Genomic DNA, 25,099 nt, shown 5'->3' with positions numbered 1-25,099 from the left:
GAATGTGGATTTATCAAAAGAGAGCTGCAGATTTAAGACGAGTGGTGTGAGGGTAGTCAACAGTCAAAGTGGAGGTTTTGGCAGTAGATAATCTGACTGGAGATGGGGCTCGTTGGCGAGCGCCTGGTGGCCGGACTTACACCCATGGGGCCCGGTCGGGCTCAGCCCGAAGAGGAAGGTCCCCCTTCTCAACCACCCATGGGAGGGGCCAGAGGGGTCAGGTGCACTGTGAGTTGGGCGGCAGCCAAAGGCGGGGACCCTGGCGGTCCGACCCTCGACTGCAGAAGCTAACTCTTGGGCCGTGGAACGTCACCTCACCCACAGGAGTGGTGTTTGGACGTCTGTGTTCGACACGGATTGTCTATAACAGGGGTCGGCAACCTTTACGACTCAAAGAGCCATTTGGGCCCATTTCCCACAGAAAAGAAAACACTGGGAGCCACAAAATCCTTTTGACATTTAAAATGAAGACAACACTGCATCTTTTCATCATCGTTTTTTACCTTTATATATGCATAAACAAACTATAGTGTGTTGCATTTATGAATCAATGAACTGTTACAGAGAAGCGAAGTTACATTTCTGCACGCAACAAAAACACTTTAAACTCCGTAAAAAAGATGTTGGGTTGAAGATTACTTTCAAATATAATACTCAATGTCTATTTGGAAAAAAAAAGAATACAGTAAAGTCTCGTTATATCGATATCGTTATATCGATAGTACTGCTTATTATGATACTATTTCTATGAACGCAAGGAGAAAATTTACATGCCGCAGGATCGCATATATCGATAGTCCGGTTATATCGATATTTTTTCCGACTCCGGAGAATATCGATATAACGAGACTTTACTGTATTTGCATATTTATCACCTGGTTGATGTGATTTCTGCTCCTGCACCTCAGCGCACAGCCTCTGCACATCAGGGCTGTATGATCATCCACTTCATAAAATGATTTTTGCTCTGATCAGCCTTCCGCATCAGTTCCGAAACGGCTCTTTTTCTCTCATCTGCATCCGGATATTTTTGAGCAAAGGCTGTGTGTTTGTTCTGGAAATGTCTTGCAACATTTGACTTTTTGTTGTTTGCTAACTTCTCATTACATATTAAGCATATCGGTAAACCCGTCTCGTCAGCAGTGAAGGCGAACGAATCTGCCCACGTATCATTAAACGTTCTGTTTTCTTCAGACACTTTTCTTTTCTTAGATTTATCCATAGATGGCCTACCTGGGGGTCGAAAAATTCAAGAAATCATGCGCAATTTGGCAGTTGTGACCGGATATACGTCCACTGTCGATAGTTGTGACGTATTGTCCTCTTTCATCTAGAACTGCTTCATGTCATCACAAAGAGGGTACAGCAAGTCCTGAAGAATGAATGTCTCTCTGTGTCTTTGTTTTGTCATAGTGTCTCTGTGCTGTCATATTATTTGTTATTTAGTTTTTTTTTTGTTATTTTGACTTCAAGACGGCGCCGCGAGAGTGGCTGCCTTTCCAGCAGCTCACGTATTTTGTTTTTCTACTTTCATTCCTTTCATCACTTTGCTGCTGTGAAATGTAAATTTCTCCACTGTGAGACTAATAAAGGCATATCCAATCCAATCCAATATTATGAGCGACAAAAAAAATGAATATGTTTTATTTTGTATTATTTATAATCACCATAATCTTCAAATTTAGAATTACATTTTAAAAACGAACGAACTAAAATAATATACATTAAATTAAATACTCATTATTTATTTTCTAAAGCCGCAGGGAGCCGCAGCAGGGGGGTGAAAGAGCCACACATTATAGACCAAGGGTTCCCGACCCTTGGTCTATAACAAACACTTTATTCAAACATAAGGGTATCCATATGTACACGTGGCACCAGGACATCCCGGGTCGCAGTTCGATGATTGACTTTATAGTTGTATCATTGGATTTGCGGCCTCAAGTTTTGGACACTCGAGTGAAGAGAGGGGCAGAGCTGTCAACTGATCACGTTGGTGGGGGAAGATGCCAGTCTGACCTGGCAGACCCAAACGTGTTGTGAGGGTTTGTTGGGAACGTCTGGCGTAATCCCCTGTCAGAAGGAGTTTCAACTCCCACCTCCGGCAGTACTTTGCACATGTCTCGGGGGAGGTGGGGACATTGAGTCCGAATGGACCATGTTCCGTACCTCCCTTGCTGAGGCGGCAAATCGGAGTTGTGGCCGTAAAGTGGTTGGTACCTGTCGTGTCGGCAACCCCCGTACTCGCTGGTGGACACCAGTAGTGAGGGATGCCGTAAAGCTAAAGGAGTCCTATCAGTTGACATGTGCTTTGTGGACTTGGAGAAAGCATTTGACCGTGTCTCTCGTGGAGTTCTGTGGAGAATGCTTCGCGAGTATGGGGTACAGGAGCGCCTGATACGGGATGTTCGGTCCCTATACGCCCGATGTCAGCATCTGGTTCGCATTGCCGGCAATAAGTCGGAATCGTTTCCAGTGAGGGTTGGGCTCCGCCAAGGCTGCCCTTTGTCACCGATTCTGTTCATAACCTTTATGGACAGAATTTTTAGGTGCAGCCGAAGCGTTGAAGGTTTCCGTTATGGTCACCTCAGTATAGCATCTCTGCTTTTTGCAGATGATGTGGTACTGTTGGGGCCTTCAAGTGGAGCTCTTCAACTCTCTCTCGAGCGTTTCGCAGCCGAATGTGAAGCGGCTGGGATGAGAATCAGCACCTCCAAATCTGAGAGAATGGTTCTCAGTCGGAAAAGGGTGGAGTACCCTCTCCGGATCGGGGAGGAGATTTTGCCTCAAGTGGAGGAGTTTAAATATCTGGGAGTCTTGGTCACGAATGAGGGTGTGAGGGAGCGAAAGGTCGACAGGCGGATTGGTGCGGCGTCTGCTGTGATGTGGACTTTGTACCGATCTGTCGTGGTGATGAAGGAGCTGAGCCAAAAAGCAAAGCTCTCAATCTACCGGTCAATCTACAGCTCAACCCTCATCCACCCACCACGAGCTATGGGTTGTGTCCGAAAGAACGAGATCCCGGATGCAAGCGGCCGAAATGAGCTTTCTCCGTAGGGTGTCCGGGCTCTCCCTTAGAGATAAGGTGAGAAGCTCGGTCATCCGGGAGGGGCTCAAAGTCGAGCCGCTTCTCCTCCACATAGAGAGGAGCCAGATGAGGTGGCTCGGGCATCTTATTAGGATGCCCCCAGGACGCCTCCCTGGTGAGGTGTTCCGAGCATGCCCCACTGGCAGGAGACCCACGGGACGACCCAGGACACGCTGGAGAGACTATGTCTCCCAGCTGGCCTGGGAACGCCACGGGATCCGCCAGGCAGAGCTAGAAGAAGTGGCTGGGGAGAGGGAAGTCTGGACTTCCCTACTGAAGTTGCTGCCCCCGCGAACCGACCCCGGATAAGCGGCAGAAGATGGATGGGTGGATGGATGGATGGATTTTGTAATTGACAAAAAGAACAGCGTTTTCAAGAATAGTGTTCTATGTCAGTGTCTGAAACTCATGCCAAAAAGTTAGCGGACACACGGGCAGACAACTCTGAAAAGTTGCCTGCCCGGCCATAAAGTTGCCTGCCCCATTTTTCACAACTCAAAACACAATATGATGACTAATCACAAAAAAAAACATTGTTGCGAAGTATAAAGGATTTTTTTAAATTAAGGAAGTACCTACCACAAATGCTCCCTTGCTTAATTTATGGTAAATATTCTTTGCTGAAGATTTTGCTCCCGATGTCGTTTGTCGCCATGGTGCACAATGCAATGTATGCGTTGCGTTGTCTGCTCAAAGCCATGTGGCTTAATCTTTCTAAGCAGCTTTCAAAACTCTCAAGTACACTTTTCAGTCACGGTATAGTCTGAAGCATGAAAACAGGCTAATATTGGCTGCTGTGCCGAGTTCGTTTGGCAATTTGCATACTCGGCACGGCAGCCAATCAGAAGCCTGTTTAGTGCTTCGGACTATACAGTGACTGAAAAGTGTACTTGAAAGTTTTGAAAGCTTAGAAAGAGGAGTCCACGTGGCTTATAGCGGTTTGCTTGTAGCTTTTGCTTTATTGAATAAAACAAACGTTTGATTTGAAAATAATCGTTTTGTTTTGTTTTTCTTGAAGTTGTCCGCCACCCGGGCCGAGACGTTTTGAAAGATGTACGCCCGACGTAAAACTTGTACGCCCCGGGCCTCCAGGCAGACATTATTTCAAACACTGTCTATGTGCAAGAATAAATCAGCATTGGCAATCTAGTTTTTGTACCTGAATAAATGCCATGTTTTGAAATCAAAGCTCAATTGTTTTAACAATAGTGATTTCAATCTCCATCAAAACAATGGTGATGATCATTTTAATCCATAATTGGCAGACCCTACACTGAGAAGGACAAACTAAAGAGAATTCCGCAGCCCGGATCATCACCAGAACCTCCTTCTTTCACCACATCAACCCCGTCCTCCAACAGCTCCACTGGCTACCGGTCAAACTTGGAATACTTCTTTATACATTTAAAGCCATCCATAACCTTGTCCCACTATCTGACCGTCCTCAAATTTCTGTTCCCTCTCGTGCCCTCAGATTCTCATCCTCCTTCCACCTCTGTGTGCCCCCTACCCGTATCAGCACGATGGGGGACAGGGCTGTCAGCCGCTCTGCGCTCAAACTCTGGAATTCTCTTCCTTCCAACATCCGTAATATTGATTCTCTTCCCACCTTCAAATCTCATCTCAAAATTCACCAATTTAAAATTGCATTCTTTGTATAGTTTTATCTCTTGTTCTTATCTATAATTCTATCTGTGGTTTTATTTATGTCCTTGTTTTGTGATTGTAAAAGGCGCTTATAAATAAAATAATGAGTATTATTATTAAATTCCAAAATAATCTGCGGTTTCATGCAAGCACATGACCCTAAAACATACAACGTATTTTTGTCAATACGAGAGATTAAATTAACCTGAATGTAAACAATTGTTTTCATATTGTTTCTTTATTTTCAGACATTGCAATGAGTTATCAACAAAAAGTTAGTATATCTAACCTTTTTTTCCTTGCACTGACATCACCATGTCCTGAACTTTCTTGTACCTCGTCAATGACTGCTTCAGTTCCTCAATCTTATGGTCCTGCAAACAACAGCCTGGTCAGTTAACACAAAGAATAAAGGCAATTGATGGCAACAAATAGATACCTTCTGCTCATTGGCTTCGATCAGCGATTCAACTGCTTTCTTCATCCGCTGTACTTCCACATCTAGTGAGTAACAACAGTTATCATTACACAGGTGAGAGTTTCTGAATAGGGTCATCAGATGGAACACAGAGGGCGCAATGTTCTGCATACATTTTTTTTTGTGATGCAGCCGCAAATATGTACACACTGTAAATGGTCAAGTTATGTTAAGGAAGGTCAAACATATTAAAACACAGGTCAAGAAGCAGATCAATTCCAATGTTTGTTTTCTTCATGCGATTGAATGGGATATGGACACATTCAAACAATGTCACACATGACTAACCACGACAGCAACATTGGTTAGCAGGACACACACTGGTCACTGGTGTGAGCAAGTGTTTAGAAGAGTTACAGGGGAGTGGTCTAGGGGGTGGGGGTCTTCGCGGCTACGGGGGTTGAGGCAGAGGCTATGAGTGAACAGCCTGAAAGGTTGCAAACACATTTCATTCCCCATTCTTGTCAAAAACACAAAGCCCACAAGGCCTTGCCGCTTTATCATTTGAAATGTTAAAAACACACTTGTGATGGGCTTGGATGATGTTGGTTTTTTGATCCTTAGAAGAGGTGTAAAAACAAAACTGTTTATTGGACTTGAGATGTTCTCAGGGCACAGATTAGCGCTCTGATGGGCAAATACAGTAATGGACAAGCAGAGTTCGCATTGGCTCATGCTCGTTCATGCAAACAGAGGTCGAGACGGGTGCAATAATGAACAGAAGCACAAACACTCTTACGTTTTTCTTTCAGCCTCTTTCTAAGAGTTTCATCTGGATGAGAGAGTAAAGAGGAACAAAATGGAGAAAACAAAACAAGAGACTGCAGTCAGTCGTGACTTCTATTATCAAAAAGGGCCCCATTGTCTTGGCGATTCAACGACCTTGTAACCACTGTAAAAGTCATGCATCCTCACATTCAGACTAAATCAGGTTTCCCACCTTTCTCTGTCGGATCTGCACTGGTTGAGGCAATGGCTTTGAAGCCTGTCTCTTCCTGTAGTCCGCCCTGCTCTCCGTCTTTGCCCTCCAGCTGCCTTTTCAGTATGACGAGCTCCTCCTGTCGAACACAAGGCACATGTGATGGCATATTCTTCTCCAAGACACGAGGATACCCGGCCTAATTCCACACAACAAAGCACCACACAAAAAGTTTCAGATGCTTATGGGGCTGACAGGCAAGCACACCACACCCTGGGTGCGTCTCTCTACATTCTTATTTGCAAACCTCCTTTAATGCTTCATCCCAGACCCAGTAGTCATTTTGATGCCACAACACTATTAAGAATCCCAAGTGTCTTCACTGCGGTGTGGATTGAGGGGGCTCCAAAAAGGTGCTATAGTTCCAAACATATGAATATATTCTTTTAGGAAGTCTTTTAGCTCTTTGCCAGTGATGTTTAAAAAGGAACCAGCTGGATGGAACCAGCATGACACACCGTGTTAAAACTAATGACACAAGGCCAGAACATCACCTTACATGAAATATTTCTGCCTCTTTATTCCTGGGACGACTTCCTTGATTTCTTGATAGGATCTCTGGGCCGATGACTTTATGACCTCTTGAGTAATTTGCAAATCAGAAAAAGAGAGTCACCCACGCTCTGAAGATATGATGCGTGGAATAGGTGCAGTAAGCACTGAGTGGACTAAGCGAAAAAAACACCATACATCACAAACACAAATATTAGGAGTAGAAAACGGTCAAGAAAAGACAAAGCCCAGGAGGGTAAGCCCGATTCGGTAATTTTCATTTCTAATGGCACTGTCTTGAAACACATCTTAAAATGGTATGGAAGGCAACTAAAACGTTTTGCATCCTAAAAAAAAAAAAAAAAAAAAAAAAACGAGGTGGAGCTGAAGGGAGAGGCCAAACCGATAATCATACAGCAGTCATAACAGTGATCCTGCGAAACGCCAACCTTTAGAGCCTGCAGTTTGTGCTCCTTCTTCTGTTTCTCATATTGCATCTGGCCCATTTTGATTTTCTGGCTTGAAAGCTTTGCCATTAAAGACTAGCAGTAGGAAGGAAGAATCAAGACAGTAAGAGAAACTGTGCAAGAAGGTAAAAGAGATAGACTAGACAGACAATGGTATTGGGACGCACATCTCGATTGGTAGCAAACAATCAAGTACTGAATGTACCCTTTGGTTCCCCTTCAAGATGAATTCTTCATCTTACCAAGGCAAGACATTGAGACAATTATAATTGTCCAACTTTGGAGGAACAGTTTGTGGAAGACTGGCCACAGTCTACAAATTAAGTGATGGGATTCGTGTTTGTCGAACTTCAGATCCTGCCTTCAAGCATAACAAATACAGCTGCGACGAACTGCGACTATCTCTATACTATACTATACTATACTATACTATACTATACTATACTATACTATACTATACTATACCATTCCTCTTGTCAAACATCATCCAGATAATTGTTTTCCTGAGTGCAATGACACATAGTCTTCCAAAAAGAAACTGTTGTAGCTGCATTGTCTACTTTTAGTTCCAGGACCTTTGTCCATATGAGGGAAAAGGCCTTATAAAGCCATACATAGACTTTTTGATCATTAAAAATGTTTGACTTTCATTGCTATGTCAAAGATTAACTGGAATAAGATGTTGGCATCCAAAGTAAATTAAAAGAGATTCATGAAGAGGAAATATGTTTTATTGTTATTCAAATTCCCAATTGCATAATAGTACAATTAAAACAAAACACTGCTGTTTGATGGCCGACATGTTAACCTCAAAGCAATGGTAACATTTGATATGCACCAATTCTAGTCATAACATAAAGTCGTTTAATAAATGCTACAATTTGGAATGGTGGAGAATATGGTTAAGTGCAAGATATTTAGACTTCTTTCTGGAAAGAAGAGTTATGGTACTTTAATGGGATTGTAATTTGAAATAATGGATTACAGTGGTCTAGCGTGATCTTGGTTTTGATTAGGTTTAATTGGATATTGACAGGAGAGAAGAGAAAAACGATGGAGAATAATGTGCCAACCTGCAAAAGTAAATTGGTAGCTAAGAACTTGCTGTTCCGAAAAACTATGCAAGTTTGATTTGAATAACCCACCTTTGTTGTTTTCAGTTTCTTTTCGTACTGTTGCTTTTCACTTTCCAACTCCGTTAATCTGTACCGCAGTTCATTATTCTCCAGGATTAAATTCTGAAAGAGGAAATTAAAATGATTCTTTCAAAGTCCTTAAAGGGCAACCAACGTTACTTTTTTGTTTTTTAACTGACATCAGAAAAACGTTTTATAGCATCTAAAATACCCAAAACACGCAGTATGATATTTTTAGTCAAATGCAAAACACCAATAAAAATGACTTCAAGTGTCCAAAATCTGCAAAAAATCGAGCTGCGAATTGGGCATTTTCAGAAAGTATAAGTGTATGTATGTCATACATATGAGCATATTTGACAATAAAGCTGATTTTGACTTTGACTTTTTTTGACTTTGAAGTCCCGCCCCCAGTTCGTGATGTCACGCCAAGACATCTTGCATTGCTGGGGAATAAAAACAATGGCTTCAGATTCGGATAATATGCTTTCTTGTTACACATCCAGTTATGAATATGATTCAAATAGTTCTGAAGAGGAAAGCATACATGTTTGCAATCGGTTAAAGAATTTATTCTGTGTCATTTTGAGGCAAACGGGTGGGGGGGAATGTCTCACCCAAAAAGAGGCAAGAAAATGGCCACCGAGCTGTGAGGAATGAATCACCCGTTTCCACAGGCTGATAAATTCGTTCCATGGAGTTTGGACTCCCTCTGCTGGCGGCTTTTGGATGCAACACACGGTTTTAAAAAAAGGACGTGGTCCTTTTCTGACGTCACGTGAGGACTCGTCACCAACTCAAAAACAAGACTTCCTGAATGTTCAGCGCGAGTCTTAAAACGTAAAATATAGCTATAAATACGCCCAGTAGAAGTCATTTGAAGCCATTTTACAAATTATGGACACATTATTATGTCCTTTAAATAAGATATTTGATCAGGCACACAAAATTCAGATGCATATTTTACAGACAGATGTTCATTTCCAAGAGCAATTGTAATTAAGATCCAAAAGGTTTAAATTACAATTAGCAACTTCAATGGAACAAATTACTGATACTCAATGGGCAATTTCTAAAATGCATTTTAAAACTTCAACCGTGGCTTGTAGTAGAAATAGTTAACATTAGGAAGCTACTCTTGTTGTGTAGCTACTGTATGGGTGATACATTTAATTTAAATCTGTCAGCAGTATTGACTGTCAGTATTGACCACACCCAAATTGAGTTACCACATTCCTTGAGTGGGAAATGTTTGGATATCCCTGAGGTCAACGTGTATCTGCTTTGAAACTCTTTGGAAGAGGCAGTTCCTCTACCACACGTTCCACACGAATAAATGTCTATTTGGTGTGTGTGTATGTGGAGTGAGGGTGGGTGTAAAAAAGACCTTCATTCATTCAGTGACGGTAAAATACATGACCCAAAGTCTATTCCAGTCTTCAGCATGTGCCTTGCATACCTCGCTGTCCCTAAATCGTTCATCAAAGTCGAGTCTCTCTTTCTGTAAGGAATTGAGTTTCAACTTGAGGTTCGTCAATTCTGATACCAGCTCCAGCTTTTGGGTCTCAACAGCAGTTCTGCACAAAAGTTCCTGCAATCAAAAATGAAGGCAGATATGAGAAAACTCACAATGTCAATATTGGCAAGCATTACAGATTGCAATGAACTTCTTTTTCCAAACAAACAGGAAAGAAATGAAGATAATGCTTGTGGTTGTGTGAAATGTGACCTGTTGAAGCATCTCTTCAGTTGTGTTGAGCTTCTCTCTGTGTTCATCCAAACACAAATCCAGGTCCCGAATCTTTTCCCCCTGAGCGTCGACCTGATCCGTTAGCACACTGACCTAGATGTGAGAGGACATCAGTCTACTTCAAAAGTAACTTTGAAGGACCATGTGTGTATTGGCGTCACCTGGCCTTACCTGTAGCACCAGGGACTCTTTGTCACTCTCAAGTCTAGTAAGTCGCTCCTGATAGTGGTCACCTCCTCCCAGAGAGAGCTGACCATTGGACTACAAGGACAGAAGGCAGCGTGTAGTAGTCAAAAAATATATAACTGAAGTGTAAGCATATGGGACAGTTGAAACAATATCACATGTTTTGGTATCAAAGGGTTGACATAATATTCCTTCGCCCAACACAAACAAAATCTTACATTCACTCCACTCTCTCTGATCACTCACAATTTATCCCAATCAACTCGTTCACCTCACGGTCCTCTCCTGTGTCCTCTGGTGTGCCCCAAGGGTCTGTCCTGGGGCTCCTTCTCTTTATTACATAACTTATTCCTCTTGGCAATATTTTCCGCAAGTTTGGTACTTTCACTGCTACGCGGATGACACCCAACTCTACCTCTCCAGCAAACCCGACGCTTCTCTTCCACCTTCATCCCTTTCACTTTGCCTCTCAGAAATTAAATCCTGGCTTTCCCATAACTTTCTCAAGCTTAACGGTGAAAAAACCGAACTTCTCCTTGTCAGTACCAAATCCACCCTAAACAAAACGGTTTCTCTCTCATCATCGATAGCTCACTATCTTTTCACTCCCATATAACTAACATAACTCGGTCTGCATATTTCCACCTCCATAATATCAATCGTCTCCGTCCCTCGCTCACCCTCACTCTGCTGCTATCCTTATATACAGTCTCGTCACCTCCCGCATCGATTATTGTAACTCACTTCTCTTCGGTGTCAATCAGAAATTTCTCCATAAACGCCAACTAGTCCAAAATTCTTCAGCCCGGATCATCACTAGAACCCCCTCATTTCACCACACCTTTCACCCTGTCCTCCAGCAGCTCCACTGGCTCCCTGGTTAAACATCGGATCAAATTCAAAATACTTCTGTTTACATTCAAAGCCATCCATAACCTTGTCCCTCCCTATTTGTCCTCCCTTCACCTCTTTGTGCCCTCTGCCCATCTCGCCACGATGGGATGCAGAGCTTTCAGCCGCTCTGCTCCCAAACTCTGGAATTCACTTCCAGCCAACATCCGTAACATTGACTCCCTCCCTATTTTCAAGTCCCACCTCAAAACCCAGCTGTTTATAATTGCTTTCAATGTCTAGTTCAATCTGCTATTTTATTATTTATCATTTTACTTGTGGTTTTATTGTTGTGTGGTTTGTTTTTATTGTTTTTATTGTAAAGTGTCCTTTATTTTTGTATAAATTAAATGTATTATTATTATTATTATTATTATTATTATTATTATCATTATCATTATTGGTGAAGGGAAGACTCACATTGAGACTTCTACATTGGGTGAGTTGCAACAAGACACAAACACTGAGGCATTTAGCTGGCGTTGGGCCACCCATTTGCCGAACATAATTTAGGACACCAAGAATCATCACATTTTCTTGTGACAAGGGACAACAGTTTGTGCATTCCCAACGAGAGCCGGGAAAAAAATTCGACTGAGCAAATAAATTCCACTGAGCAAAACATGTGGTTTTTGTCTCTGTCAATCTGCTTTTCCGGATAAAGCAAAATTGGCATCATAATGTGCAAACATGCAGAATTCAAAGCAACACAATCAGGCATATAAAATTAACTATGACTAAGACAAGCATACATAATTGACAAAAAACATATCTAGATGAACAAAAAGAAAAATTGGAGAAAGAGAAGGCCTGGTAGTCGAGTGGTTAGCACACCGGATTCACAGTGCAGAGGTCTCCGGTTCGCGTCCCGGTCCGGCCTCCCTGTGTGGAGTTTGCATGTTCTCCCTGGGCCCGCGTGGGTTTTCTCCGGTTTCCTCCCACACTCCAACAACATGCATGGCAGGCAGATTGACCACTCCAAATTGTCCCTAGGTGCGAGTGTAAGAGTGACTGTTGTATGTCTTTGTGTGCCTTTTCGCCTGACACACTCTGTCTGGGAACCAATTAAGTTCGTAAGCCAAGACCCCACTGTATTTGACTTTCTTACACTTGAAAGTGGCTCAATCCCCTCCTATAGTTCTGTGTGCTCGAGATTAGGAGTTGTGATCTTTGTTGACCACACGACTCCCTCATTCTGTTATTAATTAAATGAGTCCTATAGCTATATGTCATCATATTTCCTAAAACGACTGCAACATATATTTCACTCATTACACATAACACGGGCTTGATGAATTATAGAGTTCTTCAATTATGTGGTTTATACACATGGATTAACACAATTGCTGTGCCACACGAACGCACGCAGCTAACTACACTAAAAGTCACACTAATTTCATACACTGCATAATAGATTTAATTAAACAAATGATGTATTACCCGCGGCCCGGTAGTCGAGTGGTTAGCATGCCGCCTTCACAGTCCAGAGGTCGACGGTTCGCGTCCCGCTCAGGCCTCCCTGTGTGGAGTTTGCATGTTCTCACCGGGCCAGCGTGGGTTTTCTCCGGGTCCTCCGGTTTCCTCCCACACTCCAAAGACATGCATGGCAGGCAGATTGACCACTCCAAATTGTCCCTAGGTGTGAGTGTGGGAGTGACTGTTGTATGTCTTTGTGTGCCCTGCGATTGGCTGGCAACCAATTCAGGGTATCCCCCGCCTTGTGCCCGAAGAGGGTAGTGACCCGAATGAGAAATAAGCGGTACGGAAAATGGATGGATGGATGGGTAAAAGAGACTAAAATGTATTTAAATCATTGTGGAGCAGGAGAGTTTTAAGCGATGATTTGAAGGATTGGAGGTCGGATCAGTTGTGGATGTGATGTGGGAGAGCGTTCCAGAGGGTGGGGGCGGCTACAGAAAAGGCTCGGTCCCCCCAGGTTCTGAGTCTGGCCACGGGGATGTCAAGGAATTTTGTGTTTGAAGACCGGAGGTTGCAGGACGGAGTGTATTGGTGAAGAAGGTCAGAAAGGTCAGAATGGTTTTATAGGTGCATAGGAGTAGTGAACTGAACTGAATACACTCGGGAACAGGGAGCCTATGGAGGTTTTTAATGATGGGGGTGATATGATTATGGGTGCGGGTGTGGGTGAGTAGACGGGCGGCGGCATTCTGGATAAATGAAATGTATTATTATTATTATTATTATTATTATTATTATTATTATTATTATTATTATTATTATTATTATTATTATTATTATTATTATTATTATTCATTGAGGAGTTTGGAGGTTGAACCGTAGAGGATGCTATTGCAGTAGTCAAGGCGGGAGGTGATGAAGGCGTGGATGAGGGTTTGAGTGGTGGTGAAAGAAAGTGAAGGGAAATGTTTTTGAGGTGGAAGAATGTGGTTTGGGTGATTTGGTGATGTGTTGGTCGAAAGAGAGGCTGTTATCAAAAAGCAATGGGTACAATAACAGAAACGTGGCATTAAAATACCAAATTACAAATGTGACATCAAGCAGTATAAAAGTTATTTTACAGAAATTCTTTTTTTTAAAAGAGTGAGTCAACGCCTCCGTGAAGAAAATATATGCCTGGTTTGGAGGAACTCACCAGGCGACCCTGGAGCCACTCGACAAGACTTTCAGCTGTGGAGTCAGGGATCTGGCAGCGAAGACTGTTTCGTCCATCATTGTCCAGCAGCTCAAGAATGCCTCGAAGGTCTTCCAAAAGGTGAAGCGCACGTAAATTGCCCATGAAAGGAGAGCTGGGTGACTGACAGTCAAACAACCCATTGGAGTAGTCAAGAGCCTTGGATCCTAATGGAAAGAAGAAGAATAAATATTTTCAAAGTGAATAAGAGACAAGCTTCAAAGGAACATTGGTGACGATGGTCAAGAAGCATGGCAAACATAATGCTGATTGGGAATTAAGCCGTCTTCATTGCGAAGGGAATGAACAATCTTTAAAAACATCAAAAACTAAAACTTGATCACCATTGGTGATTTATTTTGAATCAATGACACGCTATGCTCTTGGTAGCAAATGAAGCTCAGTTCATCATGTACCTGTCATAGAAACACCAAGATAAAAGGACATTATGGAAATTCTTTCTCTAACACCACATTTATGTTTTAATGCAGTTCAAATGTTAAATCAGTCTCAACCAGTCAACTCTTTGTTCAGTGACATACAGTACAAAGCTGAAAATGTAATTAGGCTGAGTGAAAAAAGCCACACGGTGCAAACATTGAGGCTGTCATTAATGCTTGATTTTTGCTTTCTTAGTATTTTCTCTGGAAACAAACTGAATCTCAGCAGAGGCTTGTATCTCCATATTGCTTTTCTGATTAGATAGTGATTATGCACTGACACAAACCTGCTATGATGCCATCCATCTGCTCAAGAGCCGCTGCCAACATGTCGCTGGCGTCCGCCATCATCTTCAGACGCCACAAAAAAAAAACTGAAAAAAGACAATTACACCATATTGAATGAGTGACAAATTACTCAATGTGACCTTTATGGCGAAAGTCTACAGTGTCACCTGTCAATCTCATATTTGTTTTAATGTAGGTCAGGTACATTTAGTGGCCACATGCTCACTGAGTTCGATGAGAACACAAAAGCAAGAACAAGGATTATATCTTGGTTGTATCACCATCACATAATTGGGCATAAAATGATAAAATGATGTGTGATAAGAATAAAAAACTGAATGAAGCCTGAGAATATCAATAAAACCATTTGCCTAGAATTTGGTCTCAGCGATTTTCCAACCAAAAGACAGCCGAGACTTTGTTTGCAAGGGTAGTCAAAATGCATTTTGTGGTGTGCCAGTCTTGAAGATTGGCTGGAAGAGCATAGTGGATCCCTTTCTCCCAGTTAATCAAAAGGCTTTATGACCATGCGAGGACAGCTACACATAGATAGGCACTCAGTGACACGTGTGCATATTTCTCTCCTTATTGGGAACGTTTCTGCCATTTAACCCTAAAATGCAGTACAGTAAATACAAACTTCACTTGTTTACCTACTAGTTTAGTTCAAGGAGACTTCATTTTTACCGTCTAAATGTCTGACAGGCACAAACCCTCTTTATTTAAGCGCCAGCCTCACACCCTGGGAGTGGCCAACACTGGACACATTTTTAAATTTGACGGAATCCACCCACTGTACTTTCAGCATTCCAGTGGGCACATTTTCCACTTCATGAAAACTAAGCATCCACTGACGCAGGCGAAATGAGCATGAGTTGAGAGAAGTGATGACCCTCTCAAAGCAGTACTGTCATTACACACTCAGTGCCATGCTAAGGTAATAAATAGTGTTAATGATACCATTTTTGGTGTGTCTCAGCCATGGACTTTTAGCTATCTAAGATTTAAAATCCCTCCAAAAAAACACATCAATTTTGATCTGTTTCGTCAAACAAAATACACATACAGTGCAGCGAAAAGGTTTACAGCCTTCCAGATTTTTTTATTGCATATTCATCACACACGTGTTTCAAGTCATCAAACCAATTGTAATAACAAAAAACTGAACCAAACACAACCAAATACGTAAAAAATGCACCTTCTCATAGTTTGCTTTTTGAAATTATTCTGCAGGACTGCAATTCAAGAACCATGTCTATCTTCACTGTCTAATTTGCATTTGTTCTGTAATTTTGTGACCAATGTGGGTTGCTCTTTGATTAACATTGTGGTAACAATAAGTATGGTCCATGTGTTTTTTTATCTTCGTGTCTCTGCATAACCAGTGTGTATGACTAAGCATGAAATAGCATTACAGCATTAAACAAAGATAACAGAGTTGTAATGATTAAATATTTGTTGTATTCTATTGTGTTAAAATGATTAATTAATAATCAAATATATTGATGATTTTTCTTAGCGACCAAACCCGTAACTGAAACATAATTGATTTATATTTGTGCATTTCCTGCCTTGCTAAATTGAAATATCCCATTTTTGAATAATGAGGTGGAAATTATTTAATCCATTAATCCAATTTGTTTTAAATAATCAACAGATTCATTGATGATTAGAATAATGATTTATTACAGACCTGAAGGAGAACAAACTTTTAAAATCCAACGGGTCAATCTAATACAGTGTTTCTAAGCATAACAAGCCAAAAGAGAGGGTAACATCTTTACCCGCAAGCATCAAATGCTTCCATTACAAGACCAGACATGTTACTCAGATAAGTGTGAAGCCGTCACTCCAAACCTTGTGAGTGTACTCATCATCGTGTGTAGTGCAGGGACCTCGACTCAAACAAAACTTGGTTAGGGGGGAAGCCCAATCTGTCTGATCTGCCTGAAATACCGCCACAGAACTTCAGTTCCACGAGGAAAAAAGCCACAACACAACTGGACTGCCAAGATGCAATTATGTCTTAATAAAATGAAATCTCGGGCTTAAACACAATCCAGTTGCCCGAACACAATAATTTCTGGGACATTGATATACATATGGATGAATACATATGACCATTATTAGAATTAATGGAACAAGGGAGTACAGGGGAGGATAAGTTACCCAACTAACCTGGTCTACATGTAAATATACCAATTTGTGCAAGATATCTGCCAAGTGAGACATCCCGCAAAGTCCAACCATGCAAGTGTCATTCTCTAAAATAAAGTCCTACTGTTTGAACTTAGATTCTAGAGCAGCTAGCAGTACACAACATGCAATATAAACACCCACTCTCAAACACAGAATGCTTCCAAACAAACCCCGAGTCTTGCTTGCCCTCTGGTGAAAAAAAAATCCATATAGTTTATTGAGATAAGACAAGAAAGAAATGTGGTGAGGGAGTAGACCTCCATCTGCTCAGCTCCCTCCAGGCAGCGAGAAGAGACACTCAAGACAACTGCAATATTGCTGCTATCCAAGGGACAACAATTTGCTTTTCCTGTACCCATGTCCAAACCAGTTTGAGTCTGTATTCAGGATAAACAATGGATGGGGAAAAACAACAACTTTAGGGATTCTTGTCTGAGAGACTAATAGAAGCCATGCCACTCATTTTAACACTGAAAAAGAAGTAGCGGTTGTTGCACAAAGGCACGGGAAAAAAAAAAGTTTGGACAGAGAGGAATTTTCTGGTTTACTTTCGCCGTTCTTTTTGGAATTCTGGTCAGAGTTAAATAATAATATCATCTCTCACACAATGGTGATTAAAACAACTGTGTAGTCTTTTGCTCCAAGTATCAATCTTGTGACATACTTAAAGGACAACCGACATCACTTTTTGTTTCCTAACTGACATATGAAAAACGTTTTATAGCATCTAAAATACCCAAAACACGCAGTATGATATTTTTAGTCAAATGCAAAACACCATGACAAAACAAATGACTTAAAGTGTCCAAAATCTATAAATGAATGAACCCGGAAGTGGCCAGTTTCAGAAGTCCGGAGGCATCGGTTGTCCTTTAAAGGACAACCTTAAAGGACAACCGACATCACTTTTTTGTTTTTTAACTGACACCAGAAAAACGTTTTATAGCATCTAAAATACCCAAAATGATATTTTTAGTCAAATGCAAAACACCAATGAAAATGACTTAAAGTGTCCAAAATCTGCAAAAAATTGAACTGCGAAGTGTCCAGTTTCAGAAGGTCCCGCCCCCTTCTTCGTGGTGTCACCCCAAGACGTCTTTCCTTGCTGGAGAATCAAAACAATGGCTTCAGATTCAGAGAATATGCTTTCTTGTTACTCGTCCAGTTATGAATATGATTCAAATAGTTCTGAAGAGGAAAGCATACATGTTTGCAATCGATTAAATAATTTATTCCGTACCATGTTGAGGCAAAAGGGGGGGGGGGGATGTATCACCAAAACAGAGGCAGAAAATGGCGACAAAGCTCAGTGTATGGAATTAATCAGCCCGTTTCCACAGGCTGATTAATTCCTTACACGGACGGAGCTTTGTCGCCCTCTTCTGCCTCTTTTTGGTGCAACACAAAGTTTTCAGACCAAACAAGTACAGTAAAATGCATTGACGTGAAGGAAGGACTGCTGCAATGTGTCCTTTTTTCGGTCAGGGGCGTTCCTTCAGTGACGTAGGGTGAAGACTCGTCACCAACTCAAAAATAAGACTTCCGGAATATTCAGCGCGAGTCTTAAAACGTAAAATATAGCTATTGATATATATATATATGCTATATATATGCATACAGCTATATGAAGCCATTTTACAAATTATGGACACAACTTGTCCGGAGACGTCGGTTGTCCTTTAAGAGTCATGCTCGGCTATTTTAAAGTGACCCGCTTGGTAGGTACAGTTGTCCACTAATCTTTAAGCTGTTAGATTGATCCCTGTCACCTTGACTTCTGGCGAGATACAACACCCTCATTTGCTCTAGATTGACACACAGCTTCATACAGTAGCACAACAAAAAGTAATTTGGAGAAACATAATGACGTCAGCTTTGTGTTCAGCAAACTGTACACGCTACAATTTTCTGTTATCTCCTCACGAGAAAATGGCGCTGTCTTGCAGAAGGAAGTGAGATGCAGGCTGTGTACTTGCACTATACTTGTGGCAGCCGCTAACCAGCAGTTGCCTGCGCTGGGAATAACCTGCAGCTATTTCCAACCGAAGCCAGCAGGCAGATTTCATCATCACTTCTTTTACAGAGCAAGTCAACGAATGACGTGGTGAGCTAGACGTGGATTGGAGAAGTGAATTTTAAAAGAGCAGATGCACAAGGTAAAAGGAAATGGCTCATGTTGTGATTCTGAATAACGTGTGATTAAAATCTTCTAAAATGTCTCCCAACTGTGCATTTGCCAAACATCTTAGCGACTGGTTCTTTACTTTGGAGACTAGGATGCATTCCTTACATTTGAACTGACTGTATTTTATTTAACTTATTTTTTAAGTGATTTGACACCGTGTTTCATTATTCCACAGCTGCAGCTGTTCGCGCCATAAATCCTTGAGTGTAAAAACAAAGATTCAGGTATAAGCAGAAGTTAATAACCCCAAAAGGTTCTCTTTAAAAACTTTCATTTAGACATGAAAGTAATGTAATAAATGCAAATGTAATAAACTCACAGTGGAATTTCATGCATCCTTTTTCCTTTGTGTGACCAATTATTTGTTTGAGACTGAAATGAATCACGATTCAAATAAAGCACGGAAAGGTATTAGTGTTTTGCCCTCTGACTGGGCCGTGAATGACGTCACAGTAAAACTATTGACGAGCATATGGCAGCTAGCCAAAGGAGCGAACATGCTTGTCAGCCAGATGGACCACAACATTCAACACCAGTCAGATGACAAAAAGACATTCAATACAGAGTCACATCAACCCAAAACTACATACTCACCTACCAAAGTAACACGGGTAACTGTGTTTGATAACCGGAATAAAAAAATTAGCTCAGTTGTCCACATGGCCACTGGCAATCACCTCTGACTACATGACGCTCAAATGCTTGGCAACACAGGACAAAAATACTTGAACACCGCCAGTGTATTTTCCATTTCGAAAGTGAGTTAACTTCCAAATACCATTTTCATGAAAATTTGCAAAAATTAAAAAAAAAAAACACACACCACTCCTGCACACCATCACCTCCAGAATCCACAACAAAATTGCATTCCTCATACACCTCTGCCTCAACGACAACATGCCAGATTGCCAGTCCACCTCAAAGACCTCATTCTCATTCTCCTTGAGCCCTTAACAAATCACTGGACCATTGCCTTCCTTTTTGTGGCCCTCCTGAATGTGTAATGCACAACTTGAGCATCAGAAAAAAATCTTCTTTTAAAATGGCCTGAATACATTTGTTTCACTCTTGGCTTTAAACAAGAGGCTTGAATCAACCAATATCTTCTCCTCTTCTTTTCCTTTCAGCTTTTCCCCTCAGGGGTCGCCACAACGAATCAATGTCCTCCATCTATCCCGGTTTTGTGCATCCTCTTCTCTCACACCAGCTACCTTCATGTTCTCTCTGACCACATCCATAAACCTCCTCTTCGGTCTTCCTCTCGGTCTCCTGCCTGGCAGTTCAAGGATCAGCATCCTTCTCCCGATATAGTCACTCTCTCTCCTCTGGACATGTCCAAACCATCTCAGTCTGGCCTCTCTGACTTTCTCTCCAAAGCCTCTAATATGAGTTGTCCCTCTAATGTACTCATTCCTGATCCTATCCAACCTGGTCACTCCCAAAGAAAACATCAACATCTTCAGCTCTGCTACCTCCAGCTCTGCTTCCTGTCTTTTCTTCAGTGGCACTGTCTCCAGTCCAAACATCATGGCTGGTCAAAAGAGTCAAAAGAACAACAAAAAAAAATAAATAACAAATAATGTGACAACACAAAGACATGACAAAACAAAGACACAGAGAGTCATTCATTCTTCAGGACTTGCTGTACCCTCTTTGTGATGACATGACACAGTTCTAGATGAAAGAGGAGAGGTTCAAAGCGTCTTTCCACCAGTGGATCAGGGACATAATGGTGGAACGTGCACGTCGACTACAAGCTAAATGTTGAAGGCAAACATGCAGCTGTAGCATCCATTGACGAAAAGAGATTGTCTCACATCTCCTGTCCCACATAAATCTGCTTCAATTCCAAGCCGCAACAGTCCCACATACGCATCGGCGCTCTGCGCTGACGTTCCTTTCTTCTTAGCGCGGGCTCCTCAAGCCATGCATCCATCCAGCCGCAGACTGTCCAACAGCACCGACCTTTCCCCTGAACAAAGCGGGGCTGTGAAGATGCTGCCCATTACAGGTGCATAAAAGCACAATGGCCCCTTTGGTGTCCAGCGATGGCAGTCGAATGGCACCGACATTCCTCCCATTCAAAAACAGTACTGGCATATCCATGCTGCCGAAAAGGCGCAACCGCTCAGCACAGTCTCCTCCTTGATGAATCTCATGGTCAAAAATGCTGAAAAACAATCCGTATCCATTCCACACGACGCCCAACAACTCAAAGTGACAAGAGAAAACACAAAACAAGACAAAAACAACAAAAAAAGCAAGGCTCATGAGAGCACTTGCTTTTTTGATGGGTGCCTACTCGGGCGCCATCTTGGACTTCTGACTTTATATATATATATATATATATATATATATATATATATACACACACACACACACACACCGTCTTGCTGCGACTGATCTTCATTCCTCTCCTTTCCAGGGCATATTTCCACATCTCTAGTTTCTCCGCCACCTGTTCCCTGTTCTCCCTACAGATCACAATGTCATATATTTCCACTTAAATGTCTCTCTCTCACTTTGTCTCCGGCATTGCCTGTTGGTGACACTGTGCTCAGTGACAAACAGGACATTCTCAGAGTGGAGGGTCCACTCTGAGAACGTCCTGTTTGAAGGCTCGCAATGGCAACGAATTGTTGATCGTTTATCATGTGTTTATAATATGAATACCAACTTGATTCAAACCAAGAAATGTAATGGTCCATACATTGACCTGTTGTGAATTTTGCTGTCAAGCACTTTGTGAGACACAATTTGAGCAAATGTTGCAATATATCTAAATGCATTTCTTGATTCTGCACTATGTACAGTCTTGTTTATAGAACGGTTTTTGCACATCTACATTTGCACAGTATACAGTTGACATTTTTATTTTGTTATGCTTAGAATATCTTGTTTTCTATCCTTTCACTCCCACCCCAACCCCATCCCTCTTCAATTGCTGCTGTGGACTGCAAATTTCCCCATTGCGGGACGAATAAAGGTATTCTGATTCTGATTCTGAAAAAGTACTGCAACACTGAATAACGTTTAGAGGTCAATCTAAGTTCAAAAAAAATTTTCATCCAAACACAAATATCTAGAACAGTGGTTCTTAACCTGGGTTCGTTGAGTGGTCTCAGGGGTTCGGTGGATGCTCCACCGCAGAGGTCCACCGCGCAGTGAGTGGGCACAGTCATTGGAAGTAGGGTTCCATGAATGAGCATATGAAACTGGTGGGGTTCGGTGCCTCCAACAAGATTAAGAACCACTGATCTAGAACCTTTGTGTGAGAACCATGCATTTGTTCTATGTATTGAGGATAAGTAGTGAATGCATGGTTATATCAGACCACACGGAAAATATTACGCATTTCCTCCCAAATATGCTAAATAAATAACTTATTAAAGGCCTAAATAAATATTTCCACATGGTCATCACCTTCACTCCAGATGCACATGTGATGTGGAGTTTAACAAATTGAAATCACTGGTTTGTTGACATTGCTATTGTAGCGGCTATTGTCCGGGGACGCATTTGCAAAGTTGATCGGTTTAAAAAAAGTCGGTTGCCGGGTAATAACTGGAAGGACAGCTGATCAAATATCACTGCTTTAAAAAATCGTCCAGAGCGCAAACCCTCTTTGTTCGGGGAGCAAGAAAACTGAAGGAAATCTCAGCAGACTGCTTCTCTTAGGCAAATAACCTGATATGTGCTTAAGAGGGTGGCTTGCAGAACCCCTCAAACAAGATCACGGTGGCATTTAAGACCACACACTACAAAGTAATACATACTCACAGGCGTTATGCTTTGTGATCTACATAACATGAGCAACGACTTAAAGATTGAATGTGTAAGGTTATACACAGACAGCTAAAGGCAAATGATGACACAAACTGTGTTAATGTTAGCATCAATCAATTGATCCACGACTTTATGAAATGAAAAATGGATTCAATCAACTCTTTGTGTTGAGTTGAAACGCCAGGCAACGCCATGGTACCGTTATTACAATCGCAGCTACGCAGACAGTGAAAAAAGACATTACCGTGGAGCAGCAATGTGGAAACGTGGACAAGAAACTCCGTTGTGCGAGCCACGACAGCGAATTGTTTCCACCGACGAAATACGTAGATTTGTTTCAAGTTAAGTTAAATAACTCAAATCACGACCGAGAAGGGAAAGTCACTCACTCAGATAACGGGCAAAAATATTTCACTGTTGGCGTTGGTCTAAAACTTTCACTAAATCCCCAAAGTGTCGAGTGGCTTGTTCGTAAACTTCTTGGTAACCACCAGTTGAGCCGTGGGTCCACTTCGCTACGCCATGATGTTCCCGTCACAAGACGACTGGAAACGGATGACGTCACAGTCGGAGAATCCCACCCTGCCCGAAGCCTGGTTTTGTGCTACGTTCATGTACAATTGTAGGAAATACTATCAGGCTAAATAAGGCAGCGATATGTTGTGCTTATTTGATGAAAAATCGTTTTTTTTTTTTTAAACAAAAACAAACCACATTATTTTCACACATAGTTGTCATATTACTTCAGCATGCTTATTAAAAAACAAGGGGTGCTTCAAACTTTGCATTTCAAAACGGCGTACGCCGTGGCGTACACTATAGTACTACTATAGTATAAAAATATTATCAACATGTGAAGATGAGCACGGGGCGATTCGTCGAAAATCACAAAATATTAACCTCCTAAAATTGCACTGTGTATGCCTGAATCGATAATGCGGGGGTAGAATACCAGTGTAAAATGTTTTATATCAGTCGTTCGTTGTGATTTACAAATCATTAATACATATACAATGCGTTATCAACACGGAAACGAAATGTAGGCATCAATCTCTTGTGTCTATTAATACAAATACAATAACTATAGTTCAGATCACATTTATTTATAGAAATTTCTACTAAAAGTTGTTAACTGAGCCCCGCTGCAGGTTCCCTCTTCAGGGGCCAATCCACCCTCACTGTGCAGGGATCACATCCACTGCGGTCAAGTTCCGACATCTTTCTGATCCAGTCATCATCCAACACTCCATCTATGAACTCTTCCACACTGATGACAGCTATAGACATAACAACAATGGACAAATATAAAACAAAAAGGAGACGTCTGCTTCCGATAGAATGACTCTAACCTTCACCTACTCAACACTCTACAACAAAACATTCCAGCCATAAAGTGAATGTTATCACCTTTGAAGGCTTTCTGGTTATTGTCTTTGTCAAATCTCAAAAATATCCGGCCTGTGCATTTTCCAGCCGTTGGCATAAGCTGTTTCATTCAACTTCTAAACAGCCTGGGAACATGTGGAGAACAAACATAGTGATGTTGGCAAGAACAGATCCAACACACACACACACACACACACACACACACACACACACACACACACACACACACACACACACACACACACACACACACACACACACACACACACACACACACACGCACACGCACACACACACGCGCACACACACACACACGCACACACGCACACGCGCGCGCGCGCACACACGCACACATCTATTCCATCACAGAAAGCCTTTAGTATTTTATTTATTGTATTTATTTGTGACTGTATTTTATATATTGTAGACCCTGCGCTTGTCTGTAAAGTGTCCTTGAGAGCTTTGAAAGGCGCTTAAAATGTAATACATATATTATTATCATTATTATTAGTCCCACATTGGGGAATTTAGCATCCTCCTTGATATATACCAAGCGATCGTAGAACTTGGGGGTTTCTTTCTTTTATTTAATTCTATGACGGCTTCTGCTCACTACACACACACACACACGAGTCTGTTTAGTGTTTACCTCATTTTTGTCCACCGTGCATGTTTGTCTACATACGGAGCTGATTCTCTGCCCACTGTTACATTTCAGAAATGCCTTTCGAACCCATGAAGTGTAGTCCACTTGGGCACTTACAAATAAATATTCTACCACAGGATGGAGTGCAGTGGTTAGTGCATCAACCTCACATTGCAGAGGTTGTGGGTTCAATCCCTGGCATGGCCTCCATGTGTGGAATTTTCATGATCTCTCGGTGTCTCCATGGGTTTTCTCTGGGTTTATCTGTGTGTGCCCTGTGATTGGCTGGCAACCGGCTGAAGATGGCTGGGATCGGCTCCAGCACCCCCTTTGATCCTTGAGGATAAAGTGGGTTGGAAAATGAGTGAATGTGAACGGAATAAATAATTATTGATTTGATCC

The 25,099-nt window shown here is 41.7% G+C and overlaps 1 protein-coding gene across 6 annotated transcripts in view; it reads right to left on the bottom strand.

Annotated features, from left to right (window-relative positions):
- Positions 1-23,200, bottom strand: part of ppfibp1b (PPFIA binding protein 1b) — a 34,644-nt gene extending 11,444 nt beyond the window's left edge. For 2 of the 6 annotated variants that reach the window (XM_088997428.1, XM_088997426.1), the window contains exons 1-11: positions 22,910-23,200; positions 14,495-14,579; positions 13,729-13,934; positions 10,209-10,298; positions 10,017-10,130; positions 9,747-9,878; positions 8,297-8,389; positions 6,154-6,271; positions 5,953-5,985; positions 5,175-5,236; positions 5,025-5,109 (exon numbers count right to left, since the gene is read on the bottom strand). In XM_088997428.1, the coding sequence (XP_088853554.1) occupies positions 5,025-5,109; positions 5,175-5,236; positions 5,953-5,985; positions 6,154-6,271; positions 8,297-8,389; positions 9,747-9,878; positions 10,017-10,130; positions 10,209-10,298; positions 13,729-13,934; positions 14,495-14,558 (997 nt within the window). In that variant the 5' untranslated portion in view covers positions 14,559-14,579; positions 22,910-23,200. Of the gene's footprint in view, positions 1-5,024; positions 5,110-5,174; positions 5,237-5,952; positions 5,986-6,153; positions 6,272-8,296; positions 8,390-9,746; positions 9,879-10,016; positions 10,131-10,208; positions 10,299-13,728; positions 13,935-14,494; positions 14,582-22,908 lie in introns of all 6 variants that reach the window. The other 4 variants (XM_088997427.1, XM_088997429.1, XM_088997424.1 and 1 more) reach the window with 3 other exon arrangements.
- Positions 23,201-25,099: the final 1,899 nt, after the last annotated feature.

The sequence above is a fragment of the Hippocampus bargibanti genome, linkage group LG05, assembly GCF_051943395.1.
Source record: "Hippocampus bargibanti isolate YZ-2025 linkage group LG05, ASM5194339v1, whole genome shotgun sequence".
NCBI lineage: Eukaryota > Metazoa > Chordata > Actinopteri > Syngnathiformes > Syngnathidae > Hippocampus > Hippocampus bargibanti.
The sequence above is the reverse complement of the archived record's forward strand: the minus strand, read 5'-3'. Positions and strand labels throughout refer to the sequence as shown.